Source organism: Engraulis encrasicolus, chromosome 23 (genome assembly GCF_034702125.1).
Source record: "Engraulis encrasicolus isolate BLACKSEA-1 chromosome 23, IST_EnEncr_1.0, whole genome shotgun sequence".
Classification (NCBI taxonomy): domain Eukaryota; kingdom Metazoa; phylum Chordata; class Actinopteri; order Clupeiformes; family Engraulidae; genus Engraulis; species Engraulis encrasicolus.
The window spans coordinates 22,068,259-22,082,810 of record NC_085879.1 but is presented as its reverse complement, the minus strand read 5'-3'; the positions used below and the strand labels follow the sequence as shown (position 1 = coordinate 22,082,810).

Sequence of the window (14,552 nt, the reverse complement as noted above, 5' to 3'; positions counted from 1 at the left end):
GCTTTCTTTAGTTTCCACTGAAAATCCTGAAAATGAGTTGAGAATCAAAATGTTGAATTATCTGAGAGAAAGACAACTGTTATTGCATCTTATTTAGCTCTTAAAATAGCTAGACATGGCAAGGCAATGGATTTTTTAAAGATGGACGCAGTTTGTAGTGTAGTGTTAAAAGTGAAATTTGTTTTGGTTGTGTTGTGGTGTTTGTAAAGAGTGTGGTGATGGTGACACAGATTCAGCTCATTGGAAGTGAAGCCGGTGAGCTGAGCGGTGTCAAGGGATGGTGCAAGACGGCAGTGCTGATCTTTGACCAGATTGTCCTGCCACACTTTCTCCTCCTCTGTACAAGGGGGCAGGAGTGCATGCAGTAGCTGAAACACCAAGGGGAAAGGCTCTGGTCGTGTTGACGATTGGCTTTCATTCCAGAAAAACACAAAATGGCTGGTAGCTCAAACAAGTCGCAGTATCTTCTTAAAGTATTTGTTGGGTGCTCTTGGATGAAGGGGATCAGTTCAATTCAAAAAGGAAAAAATCCAGGCAACTCCAGGTGGAAAAAGAGGAAGTCCGTTAAAAAGCCTTTATTGTAATAGGGCTAACACATGATTAAAAAAGCCAACATGTTTCGACCGCACTGGTCTTCATCAGGGCTTTGTCATCAGGACAAGGAGCCAGGCCTCACCTATAAGGTGACACAAGGGTCATGTGACCCCAAAGTAAACACCCACCACCCTTCCCAATGCATACTTGAACACCTACTACATACTAGACCATCACAACTATGATATTAAAAAGAAACATAAGCAATAGAAAAAAATGTGCAGTAGAAAAAATATATAGAGTAGGAAGCACATCACGAGTCCATTACTTATACATTATATAAAGTATATTATAAAAAACAAGTGAAGTCAATATCCTCGTTTAACCCAGGATGTTCCATGGCCTCTAGGTGATGGATCCAGAAATTTTCTCTCTGATTTAGTTTTTTTAATCTGTCACCACCCCTCACGAGCGGTTTCACATGTTCCACGCCTTGTATCCTGAGAATGTGTCATTACTGTTATGACATTCGCTGAAATGTCTGGCCATCGGGTAGTCGCTGTTCCCAATTCTAATGGCGTATTTGTGCTCAGCCAAACGGTCCCTCAACCGCCGTTTCGTGCGCCCAATGTAAAAAAAGCCTTCAGCACATGGGCAGGTTAGTCTATAAATAACAAAGGTAGTGTTGCAATTAATGAAGTCCCTTTGTTTATATGACTTGTTAGTTTTTACGTCAACGAATTCCTTTGCTTGGGTGACATTAGCGCAGTGTGGGCAGTGCATGCACTTATAGGTACCTATGGGTCTCGTTAACCAAGTCTGGCTCTTCTGCGCTTTGAGGTGTGACTGCATGAGTTTATCCCTAAGGGATGGTGCACGCTTAAAATGACAGCACTGGGGGTTCAGGGAACACACCTCGTAGTTTGGGCATCGCTTTGAATTATAGACCAATTTTTTGTGATAACGCGTCTGATGCGTGGCGATAGAGTGCTGTAAGGTCGTGACGAAAGTACGGACGTGATTGTTCTCGGCGACGCTGCCTATTCTTGATAAGTAAGGTATTGCGTGGGATGGAGCGCGCCTTGGTATATGCTTGCTCAACGACGTCAGAGGGGTACGCCCTCTCCTTGAATCTCCGTGTCATCGAATCAGCCTGGGACACAAAATCACTGTCATTGTCACAGATGCGCCTCAAGCGCTGAAATTGACCGTACGGGATATTATTTATGAGATGTGGGGGATGGAAAGAGTCAGCTCTGAGGATGGTGTTACGAGAAGTAGTTTTTCTAAACAGAGTCGTATGGAGTTTACCCTCTGAGTCCTTGTAGATGGTTACATCCAAGAAGTTAATGCTGGTGAGGGAATACTCTAGAGTCAAGCGTATATTGGGATTGATAGAATTCACATATCTATGAAAGTCGAGTAGTTGAGCTTCAGAGCCATTAAAGACCATACACGCGTCATCAATGTAACGCCCGTACCACGTGATACACTCATAAAACGGATTACATGCGTTCAATATATACTGACTCTCCCACAGACCCAAAAACAAGCATGCATAGTTTGGTGAAAAACAGGACCCCATAGGAACCCCTATCTTCTGTAGATACAGTTCGTCCATGAATAAAAACACATTATGGTGAATAACCCAGTCCGTTAACTGTAGCAAAAATTCAGATGGCACAGTGTCCCCAGCGCCAGAGAGGTAATGGGATAGTGCGCTGAGGCCCTCCTGGTGGTCAATGTTCGTATATAGACTTTCCACGTCCATCGTGACTAGAAACTGAGACTGGACATTGGGGATAGTGGCAACCTTGTTCAACACATCCGTGGTGTCCTCTAGAAAGGATGGTAAGTCTCTCACTAGCGGTTTGATTTTGATGGCTTTCATTCCATTTTAACGTGACTTTAGCAGTCACAGCTGAATATGAAGAGTTATCTGAATCTTGATTTCTGTTGTTTTTGTGGACCAGAGGCAAATAAAACAGTGGAAATCGCATCCATTCCTGTTGTTTAGTTATTTGCCTTGTAAGATGTGACTTTTTTTATTTGAGTTGATGCTGAAAGTGACATCATAGATTCAGCAATAGTTCATCCCTTTTTTGGCACATATTATGGAAATTATGAATTGACAGTGTGCACAACAGGACCTGTGATTGTTGTTGGCTTACCGCTAGTGCATTTTGATTGTGGAGATTTGCTAATGAGGCTTTTGAGAGCTCTGTTGGTCACTTGGGGTCAAATGTGTTATTTGTGATTGAGCAATTACTAGTCTAGATCTTGTACCCAAGTTTGTAGTTAGTGCGGCCTTCTGAGCTTTCTACAGTACCAAACTGAGAAGGACTGATTTAAAATTCTGGCCTCAACACCTCCTACGGATGATGACGTCAAACCATCCTTATGGCCATTCTTTTGCTCCCTGTTCTTCCCCTGTGTCTAGTGGTGGAATCTAAAGCATTATTAGTGTAAGACATACACCCCCTAGTGGTTGTACTGTGCAACCACCCACATCTCACCATTACGCTGCCCTATGACCCATATCCTTCATTGTTGTAAAAACTGCTATACTGCCCTACCAAGTAAAAAGGCAGTAACTGCATTGTTGTTGAAAATGATTTACGGGAGGGTGCTGTGGCGCAGTGCGCTAAGCCCCCCACATTTGGGCTTGCATGCCCATGGGGACCCCGGTTCGAGTCCGGACGGGGTCATTTCCCAACCCTACCCCATCTCTCTCCACATTCACTTCCTGTCACTCTCCACTGTCCTATCAGAAATAAAGGCAAAAAGCCCATAAAAATATCTTTAAAAAAAGAAAATCATTTACTATTATTATTTTTAATGATATCAAAATATAAAGTTAAAGGTGCACTGTGTAATATTTCTAGCAGTTTCTTTCCAGAATCCATGCTGCCCATTCACAAATGTTAACTTACCTTTTTAACAAATTAATTTAGCACTACAATCAAACTCTTAATATTCATTGTGACTGGGAAAATTGCACCTTTCATACATGAAAATGTGGATCTTCTCCATGTCCGCCATTTTGAAATTCCAGAAATAGACTTTTTTAAGCTCCAAAACAATACTGTACTTTGGTCATACTGGTTAGTTTATTATTCAGTAAATATTCATGTAAAGAAGATTAAATTTGGCATCAGGCAGTGCGGTATTAATGAGCAGCATAGTTGCAATACCTACTCTGGCCACCATCGTACACAGTGCACCTTTTAAATAAAATTATCAATATCCAAAGAATGTGGTAATATTGAGTAACAAAACGGTCATGTCAATAATCTACCTAAAGCTGCTTAGAGTGGACAACAGAGTCATTTTTAAGTAATTTTACTCAGCTCAGAGCTATGCTCAGTTACTGCCTCTTTGCTCTGTAGGGCACTATATTTTATTCTGTGAATTGTCTGCATCATCTCTTGGTATTGTTCCATAGCTTGATTCTTTATTGCGCACCTTAGCCTAGCCTGAACTTGTATCTAATATCTGCGCACTTCCCAGTGTTTTCCATAGATCAAGGAGCATTGTGTGAGTGCTACACTGCTACAATGACTAAATGTGTGACGATTGTTAACTTGTGTCCTCTTTTACCTTCCTCTCTCCTCTCCATCTATCTCCTCCACTCCATTCTCCAACCCCCAGGACCAGGGCAGCTACCCGTCGGCACCCCACGTCCCCGGCCCCGGCGGCGCCATGCCGGGCCAGCAGGCGGGCAACCCCATGGCGGCTAACCATGCCAACGCGGCGTACCTGAGCGGGCAGGCCCAGGCCCAGGCGCAGGCCCAGGCGGCGCAGGCACAGGCCCAAGCCCAAGCACAGGCTCTCAAGCAGCAGCAGCAACAGCAGCAGATGCACCTGATGGAGCAGCAGCAGCAGTTCCTCATGGTGCAGAAGCAGAGGCAGCAGCAGCTCCTCGCCGGGGAGCAGGTCAGTACGAGTACACCACCACAAGTAGCAGCATATTCACCTTATAATCCTCGCTTACAAGAGCGGCACCAAAGAAGGTGGATCTAACCAAGAAGCCTCATTTTGTTTCTTTTCCGGTATCCACTTTATGTCGGGTGAACGCCCCTTTAGGAGACCTTCGGTTAGGAGACCTTCGGAGTCCTGAGGTTGAGAATCAATGAAGTCCCCCTAGCGCTGTAGATGGCGGTAGCGCAAGTCTTGCGCAAAAAAGAGAAGAAAAAGTAGAGGACAACGCCCCCTTAGGAGACCAAACTTGAGCACACGCTTTTCCATTGAGTGGGCGTGTTTTGCGATATCTTGGTTTGATTCAGTATTTTTGGCGGCACCAAAGAGGATAGATACTTCAAGAGGAAGATACTTCAGGTTCTGACTTTTCCAGGATCCATGTGATGTCAGGCAAACATTTTTTAGGAGACCAAGGGGGTACAAGGCCCCCTTAGGAGACCAAACTTGAGCACTATCTTTTGCATTGGTGACGGAGTGGGCGGAGTTTGAATCCTCTTTCTTTAATCTACCCTCTTTGGCGGCGCCATTACTATTATGGTAGCTTTTCATTCAGAAAGGGCTATGGGCAGCTTAACAGGAACTAGCAGACTGGAAATGATGTGGGAGCACGACAAACTTGCAAATAAGGTGGAAGTGAGTCCTGTGTTCATAGAGGCGAGTTCGTTCCACATTAAAATCCAACCAACTCTGAGTCAGCTGATTGTAATTGATTGAATTGTGGGGTCAAGATGGGTAGGTCAATTGTGGAAACAGTTCCGTAAATTTAATCTGACAATTTAAAGTGGTAGTTCGCTATTTTAGACATTAAGCCCTGTTTGTGTGACTTCTGGGGTGAAGTAGAGATGTTCTCATCACAATTTTGACATTTGGTGCTGAACGGAGCATTTGGGTATCCAAGACCGCAGCCCCCCCACCTTTACATTGACTCCAATAGAGCACTCAAGCAATCGATTATAAAATGGCATTAAACTTTTGTTTGAGAAGACATGGAACTCACCGTGTGGTCAGTGGTAGACAGCGATAAATTGACCCGAAAATTGCAGCGAAATATGCCTTCTAACTGTTGTGTAGCATTTGGCGGACCTATTTTTCCCCAGACGCCGTTGAATAGCAGTAGACATCCAGCCAGTAGGTAGCGATAGTGTGTTGTTTATGTAGACATCAAGGAGCGAGGTAGAACGGCTATCTTTGAGCGGGACTGGCTACAAAAACTACAGCTTGCATACAAACCATAGATGGTAACGTAAACAAACGCACCCCCATTTCCGGTCGCGCGGAGTAATACTAGTCAAACCAATACAATCAATGAAGACGGACAATAATGGATATATCTTCTCTGGAAGCGTATTTCGCGGTGATTTTCGAGCCAACGTATCGCTGCCCACCTCTGACCACTCGGTGAGTTTCATGTCTCTGCAAACGAAAGTTTAATGCCATTTTATGATCGATTGCTTGAGTGCTTCATTGGAGTCAATGTAAAGGTGGGGGGGCTGCAGTCTTGAATACCCAAATGCTCCGTTCAGCACCTAATGTCAAAATTGTGATGAGAACATCTCTACTTCACCCCAGAAGTCACACAAACAGGGCTTAATGTCTAAAATAGCGAATTTACCACTTTAAGCAATACGAGTAGATAAATTCCCACAAGATGGATAGATAGTTTTCTCAATGAATCACCACCCAGGGCCATACAGTACAAACCACCTGCTACAATTGTTATGTCCAAACAGCTCTGATTCAGCGGGTTGTATCCAGACAGATAAGCTATTTGGTGAAGTTCCCTGTGTTAGAGGAAAAGGATTTCATTTTTACTTCCTGATTCCTGGATTGTCACCTCTAACTGTGAGCCACTGCTGCCATGTGAAACATTATTTCCACACCTGGGAGTTTTCACTTTTGGTGTAATACTCTGTCGAGGTGACTCAAGGTGAACTTAAGTAATCCTCTACAAACAAAGGGAATTTATCTTAAGATCCTTTGTTTACTCAAAGGAAAATAAGATATCCAGCGGCACACCAGGCCTGGATGTACAAAATAAAATGCTGCGGAATCATTAATATTTAGTCTTGAGTTGACTCGGATTCATGGTCGTCTCCAGCATCATTCATAATTCAGTATTTTAATTTGTAAGATCCTACTTTATATGAGTTTGCTCCATAGTTAAGCCCTTTAAGATTGGCCAAAAGGCCAAGGAAATGTTTTATTTCATTCAATTAAGGCTGGAAATTGGTTTTATGTAGCATGTGTCTGTCTTTTGATCCAGTCTGTTGCTTAGTGCATTTAGAGTACCACAGCTTCCCTTATACGTGGTCACTTACAGATGTAACATGTTGGACAGTGCTGCGAAGGGCATTTTTCTGTTTCTGTTTTCTGTGTTGATGTGATGAAAGACTCCCATTTTGCTTATTGTGAGCATAATGGATTGTTGAATGGATGAGGTTGAATGAGAGAGCCCTGCATTTCTCATAATTAATTCCTAGGTCAAATTCCTTTTTTGTTGAGTTGCCTTTGACAGTAGGAAATGAGCTGTCATTTAGTGTGCACTAAGCGTACCTGATGAGAACTGCCACACTGGTTTTTCCAGTAATTCCTCAGTTTGGCCAGTTGGTGGAGCCTCTGCAGCATAAATGACTGTTTTGGCACTGTGTGAGCGTGTATCTCTGTTTGTGCGTGTGTGTGTGTGTGTATACCTCCCTAAATGGGCTATTAGATCAGTATAACTTCAGCGTTTATGTATAAGACAACATTATTCTTTAAATTTGAATATTGGAGGTGCTGCATTGTTTCTAAATAATTATTTGTCCTCCCAAGTAAGTTCATGAATGCGCGTGTTAGCATGCTTGTGTGTGCGTGCATGCAAATTGTTTATATATTTTGTGTGTGTGTGTGTGTGTGTGTGTGTGTGTGTGTGTGTGTGTGTGTGTTTGTGTTCAGGAGAAGCAGCGGCAGCAGCAGGAGCAGCAGCAGCTCCAGAGGCACCTGACGCGGCCGCCGCCCCAGTACCAGGAGCAGCAGAACCAGCCGGCCAACCAGAACCCATTCCAGACACAGGCGCAGGTTGCACAGTTCCCAGGTACGTTAGCCACGCCTCTCCTCCCCAGATTTGCCCAGGTTCACTCTTGCACAGGTTCACTATTGCACAGGTTCACTATTGCACATGTTCACTATTGTACAGTTTCACTATTGCACAGACGCAGGTCGCGACACACAGTTCCCAGGTACGTTAGCCACGCCTCTGCCCCCCCAGCTCTGCCCAGTTTCACTATCTCGCATACAATTAGCTATACAGGATATGTGCACTATTTAGCCCATTTAGCCCCCTTTCTGAGTGATCTGCAACACAATGGAGTGGTCCTCACTGTTTCTTATGCTTTCTCCGGCCTCTGTTATTAATTTGGATTCGCCTCTGCCTGCTTCAGAATGGCTTAAGGCTAAACAGTGTCTCCCAGTTCCCAGGTACATTAGCAATAGGTCTGCAACTCTTCTCTTCTCTTCTCTTCTCTTCTCTTCTCTTCTCTTCTCTTCTCTTCTCTTCTCTTCTCTTCTCTTCTCTTCTCTTCTCTTCCCAGTCCCCACCACCCCCCACCCCCCTTTCCGGATTTGCATCCAGCTCTTCTGTATGACTCCTTTTTTCCCCTCCAGTTTCATTTTGACATACAATTAGGGTTTTGTTAAGAGTTAACGACAGGTCTGGCCTCCCACCTTCTCTGGGGTGCATTTCTCGAAACCATAGTTGCTAACTACGTTAGCTACTTTGTTGCTTGCAATGCAATTTCCCATTGACAGCTACCCAAGGTGCTAACTTGCTAGCAACTACGCTTTCAAGAAACGCGCCCCTTGCCAGCTTTCCTAACTGCTGTTAAATTAATGAAGGTCTAGGTCATGTTTATGTTATGCCACCGTTTTATTGCAATAGCCTGCGGTATTACAGCCTGCAGTACAATAAAATATCTGAAATCTTACCAGAAATCCTGGACAATATTCTGCTGAAGTCCCTTGCAGTCAGAGGATGTGAATGAGGAACCAGCAAACTGGCAGATGATAGTAGGGGTGTGTGGTATATTGCTGCTCACTGGAGGAACTCCTGTACTGTACTGTACAGTTTGTGTATGAAACACGTGCACACATACACACGTGTTTTACATTGTGCTGCGCCACCATGTTATTGCGACAACCTGTTATCAGTAGGCCTACTTGGACATTTCGAAAGAAATCTGATATGAGGATGTATCCATAATGTTCTCTGGTATTGTGGCAGTAAGCACAGACATGACGCATCATTTAGAAATGTTGTCCCTTCACTGCATGTGCAGATGTGATGGGTGTAATAAGTGAAGCTTTTCATGCAGAACATTAGATTTTCTTGGTCAAGGTGGGTGAGGGCAGAGGCATCTACAGGAAGAGTTACATCTTCGCCACCGGTTATCGGTTATCGGAGTCATTTGTGACCATCATAATGGGAAAGGATATGTTGTACCATGTCGCATAAATTGTGATATGAAACCTTTGTGTTTGTAGTACCAGGCCTGTCAAACACTGATGTTGCTCTGGTTAATTTTAGTTTAGTTTATTTAGTTTAGTTCAACAGGGACCATGCACAATACACATTGATTACAGAAGTAAAAAGATGGCTTGTGCCAGATTATAGCTACGGTATATAGCTAATTTCCATCTGCAGTCCCTGGACAGGTAAAACAAATATTAAAATACAATAACATAAACAAGATATAAACAAGTAAGCACATCCATAGGCCATGGGTCAAACACACACACACACACACACACACACACACACACACACACACACACACACACACACACACACACACACACACACACACACACACACACACACACACACACACACATTAAAATGGCATACAGTGTGGCTTATCTATGAAACAAAGCACACATTTGTCACTTATGTCACAGGAAATGCATGCCGTACATTTATCATGAGCATGCAATACATTCAAGTTGAATACTTAACCACCCACAGTAGAAAATAATTAATCCACAGGGCAGATATAAAGGCATAGACGTAATAAATCAAGCGAATGTATAAAATGGGTGGAAGGCTGCTTGTTTCTTTGCTTAAAACTGGTCTCTCTCTCTCACACGCACACACACACACACACACACACACACACACACACACACACACACACACACACACACACACACACACTGGTTGTTTTGTCAACATCAACAGGTAACCATGAAACAGGCAAGATGCAAAGTGTGTTGCTGTAAAGGATATTTGACTGCCAAAGTTGGAGGTCTAGCATGACGGCATGAATCAACCAAGTCATCATTGTGATGACATAAAAAAAACCCACTATCTTTCCACAGCCTAGAAAGAGACCCACATCAAAAGTAATGAGAGGATGCATATTCTGTGTGTTGCCCATATTTACTTCAAAAATAAAATCTAAATAAAATGAAATCTTTTAAAGTAAACAATAAAAAGTGATATCAGATCAGGCATTCTTGTGAAGGTCAGTGTGCCACAATACCTAACTTTAATAGAATCTGACTGGCATTGGGCAACAACATTCTTTTCCTGATAGATGCATGTCAGTGTTGTACCATTTTGTACCATAGTGTTTTTCATATGGAGTGATATCATCGACTTTCAAATCTCTTCGAGACTTGGTCTGACCAAGAGCATAACAATTAACATTTCCCAAACGGCCTCCCTTGGTTTGCTAATGATTGTTTGCTTCCCAACAAAGTGGGACGAGTTCCCGATTTTGCGGGAACTCAGAAAGTATTTGCATTGCCCTTGACCTGACTGGTAGCAACGCTGTCGCTGAAGCTGTTGCGTCACTAGGAGGGCACGGCCTGGAGTGCACCCTTCATTCATTTTTTTCAAAGTATCCTGATGTTAGATATGTTGATACAACACTAACAACATCCCCCATCTTTTCTCCTAACCCCACAGGTTCAGCTCAGCCAATGAACCCCATGGGAGGTCCCGCCCCCGGCGCCCAGCGCATGTTCACCCAGGCCCAGAGCATGATGGGAATGGGCGTGGGGCAAGGCGGCGGTCCCGTCCCTGGAGCTCCCCCCACGGCGGCCGGCCAGGCGGACATGAGCGGGCTGGCGGCGTGTGGCGGTGGCGGCGGCGGCTTGGACGTGCAACAAGTGATCTACAACAACATGGGCGCCATGCACCCCTCGCAGCACCCGGTCCAGCAGCGGCCCGGGCCCGGCGTCGGCCCGGGGGGACCCGGAGGGATGCCACCGGGCTCCTTCCACCCCAGTGTCCTGGCGCAGCAACAGCAGCACCTGAAGAACCAACCCAACGCCGCCCTGCTCAAACAGCAGCAGATGGCACGACTACCCAGCAACATGGCCAACCCAATGGGCACGGGCATGGGAGCGGGTATGCCAGGCGGAATGCAGGCGGGTATTCCTACACAGGCGCAGCAGGCCTGGCAGCAGCAGCAGCAGCAACAACAGCAGCAGCAGCAGGCGGGCATGCAGGCGGGCATGGGTGCCCAGCTGGCATCCAGCAACGGCGGCATGCCCACGGGCTTCGGCGGGCAAGGCTTCCACATGCAGCCGCGCATGGCCAAGATGCCAGGCGCGGGGCCGTTTGGGCAGCCGGGCCTGGGCGGCCGGGGGCCCATGGGGGGCATGAACCCGAGCCAGATGATGGCCGGCATGCCCCAGCAAAGGACCAACAACCCCGGCATGGGGCAGCAACCGGGCGGGCCCCAACCTCCGCAACAGCAGCAGCAACCAGGCCAGCCCGGCCAGCCTCCTCCCCAGGCACACCTGGCTGCCTTTGGTCAGCCTCAGCCCGGAGCCGGCGGGGTGCCCAACCGGCCCGGCGGCGGCATGACCTGTGGTCAGGGCTACCAGGTCAACAGGACGTCTAACCAGCAGCTGCCCTTTGGCTACAACGCCCCGACGGGCGGCGGGCTGCCCAGCTTCCCCGGGGAGAGCGACCTGGTGGACTTGGTGGACTCGTTAAAGGGCCAGGCTACGCAGGAGTGGATGGACGACCTAGACGAACTGCTGGCCAGTCACCCGTAAGGGAGAGGCGTGTGGGAGCGGGTGAAATGACTGTTCGCAGCGAATAGGACATCAGTGCTGCCAGATTGACAGCCTATGACTGCCCTGCGTGACCCCTAACCCCACTGCGATCTCATGCGTAATCTTTCCTCCTTGGAAATTGTTATGTAAATGCTTCTGGCATCATGGACACTTTTGATTTTGCCTGAGAAACACCCTCGATGGGGACTGCCTTAAGCAAAACAAAAAAAAGCTTTTTTTTTTTGCGAGTATGTTTCTTGCGTGTGTATATATACCAGGTGTATATAACAGAGTTGTGAAGGGATTATAGGGCCGAAGGTCTGAGAAAAACGATAAGTATTCCCGAGCCAGGGAACAAAAAGAAAAAGAGAGAATTTAAAAAAATGAAAAGTAAAAAAAAATAACTTTTTTAAAATGGAGAGAAAAAAAAATCAAACACTACTACTGAACCTGTGGCTCAGTACTTTAAACCACTGAATCCCAACACGACACAGCAGGAGGGTTGATCATCGACTTTTTTTTTCCCTTTCTTTCTTTCAAGAAGCCCAATGTGTATTGTACTGGAATAACCCATATAATGATGCCTCCGCTTCAGCTGGTGAACGGTTAAACCTGTCTGAGTGACGTCTTTTGTTGCCTTTCTGTGTCCTCTTCTCAGTTTGGTCGCGCAGATAAGGGACTGTGTTTGGCTTTGTCCAGATGGCCTGCACTGCCTTGTTGTTTTAGTTTTTATTGCTAAAGGTGCTAAAGTATTTTGAACACCACATCTCTGCAGTCATAGCTCTTTTGTTTGGCTTTTTGATTTTCTTTTCTTTCTTCCTTTTCCAATGGTGCTTTTTTTAAAAACTACATATAAAAGAGGCTCATCACCAGAACTGCATCTCACTTTTTTCCCCCTTCACCTTTGCTCGTGCCTGTGTTGGGTTTTTTTCCTCCATCTCTGTCTTTTTTTAAGACAAGAGAGTCCTTCTGTTACTTGTTCTCACCTTGTTGGGGTTTTTAATGTGGACTTGTTGTTGTTCGGTCCATAGTTCTCTATTCCCCCTCTCCCCTCTTGTTCTCCACACGGCAGCTGCCTTGTAGATCCGGGCCTGTCGATCTTGGACTCTGTTCTGTTCTGTCCTGGAATGTTCTGCTGTCCAACGTTCTCACTGATTACCAAGGAGATGATCTCTCTTTTATTTTTTCTCCCGATAATTTTTCAGAGTCCCCTTTAATTGTTCATATCATTTGCATCTCAGTGCTGTTCCATGCACTCTGTCGTTCATGGTGGTTTGTCATTGCTGTTCGTAGAAGGCAGGTTTCATGTTCAATTGAAAATAAGAAACACTAAACACTCTGAACTTGGGTTTGGGTGAGTTACACCCACATACGTTCATTTCCATCACGGGGTTGTGTTGGACACAGGTTACACACACTAAAAGTCAGGTTTGGTCTGTCTCTCAGAATTTGACTGATTTTTTTTTTTTTTGTCATAATGTGACTAATTCCCAAACTGTAGGAGTGTTTTTTTTTCCCCGTCTTTGACACACAGAATTATTTTACAGAGAAAAAAAAGGATACAATTGAGATCTTCCAGAGTCAAGGCCTTTTAGTGCTGTAATAGTTGGAGATACCCTGAAGATATCCTGTGTCGGGATGCTCTTGTATATTTATATATATAAAATATTTTTTTGTATGTATGAATTTTATTTGTCAGGAGATGGATCTTATTTTTTTATGTACATTCATGCCAATTTTGTAAGTGTTTTATACTTTTATTATGGTTCTCTGTAAAAGAGTATTATGTAAATATAGTTCACTAGAAAAGAACTCGTGCAGTGGTTTTGGTTCTTTCCCGATTCAGAGAATTTCAACATCACAGGAGTGGAGTGAATTTAAGTGTATTTTAGCGCAAAAAGCCAAAGTCCATTCTCATACACTGTCGCAGTATGTGCATGCAAAGTATTTAGACTAAATAAGTAAATCCTAGACACAGGAGAGGCATTGTTTATTTTAGTTGGAACATGTTTGTCAAACATGCATGATGACTACCTATGAAGGATGCAAATAACCTTGCAAATACCATCAGTGAAATGGAAGATACTATAGCAGTATACCCAAACCACTACGGATGTCAAGCCTAGCCTGCCATAGTCATAGCTTACGTAGTATTTGCCGACAAGATAAATGAAAAACACACACGCCTTCAGATTATGTGGAATCATTACAATCGCAAAACGTAATATTAAAAAAAATTGAAACTACACAGTTCTAGGGGTGCTGATAAGGTTTTAAGAGTAGTCGAGATCATAACACATCCTGTACGCACACACAGGCGCGCGCATGCATGTGCACGCACGCATGCATACGCGCGCACACATGCATACACACACACACACATACACACACACACACACACACATACACATACACACACACACATACACACACACATACAGTCTTCCACATAGTCGAGGTGCATTTTTACTGGCTATCAGATCAGATGGGTCTTTTTAAGAGAAATCTCTGTCTGGCTGCCACATTTCTATTTGATCTTTCAAGGGGTCTCAGCAACGTGTGTGTGTGTGTGCGCGTGTGCGTGCGTGCGTGTGTGTGTGTGTGTGTGTGTGTGTGTGTGTGTGTGTGTGTGTGTGTGTGTGTGTGTGTGTGTGTGTGTGTGTGGTGTGTGTGCGCGTGTGCGTGCGTGCGTGTGTGTGTTTATACGTGTGTGCATGTGTGTGTGTGTGGTATGTTTTTCAGGAAGTGTGTTATGACCTACAGGGACACTATGGAGGTCTCTGAGTAATTACCTATTCTTCTGAAAATAGCTGACAATCACACCTCCCATCACCGCCACAGCTATTGGCCCTGTGTGTGGACTGCATGGCGCCTAGGAGAGACCATAAAGGAAATACTTTTATAATGCAAGATAACGTTTTTAAAGGTAGAGTGTATAATATTTGAATAGTTAAATTGTAGAATGTACGTTAACCATTCACAAATATAGTCTT

At 44.8% G+C, this 14,552-nt stretch overlaps 1 protein-coding gene across 2 annotated transcripts in view; it reads left to right on the top strand.

Moving 5' to 3' along the window:
- Window positions 1-13,831, top strand: part of maml1 (mastermind-like transcriptional coactivator 1) — a 37,301-nt gene extending 23,470 nt beyond the window's left edge. For both annotated transcript variants that reach the window (XM_063189679.1, XM_063189678.1), the window contains exons 3-5: window positions 4,186-4,470; window positions 7,450-7,588; window positions 10,460-13,831. In XM_063189679.1, coding sequence (XP_063045749.1) covers window positions 4,186-4,470; window positions 7,450-7,588; window positions 10,460-11,559 — 1,524 coding nt within the window. In that variant the 3' untranslated portion in view covers window positions 11,560-13,831. The remainder of the gene's footprint in view (window positions 1-4,185; window positions 4,471-7,449; window positions 7,589-10,459) is intronic.
- The last annotated feature ends 721 nt before the right edge of the window (window positions 13,832-14,552 follow it).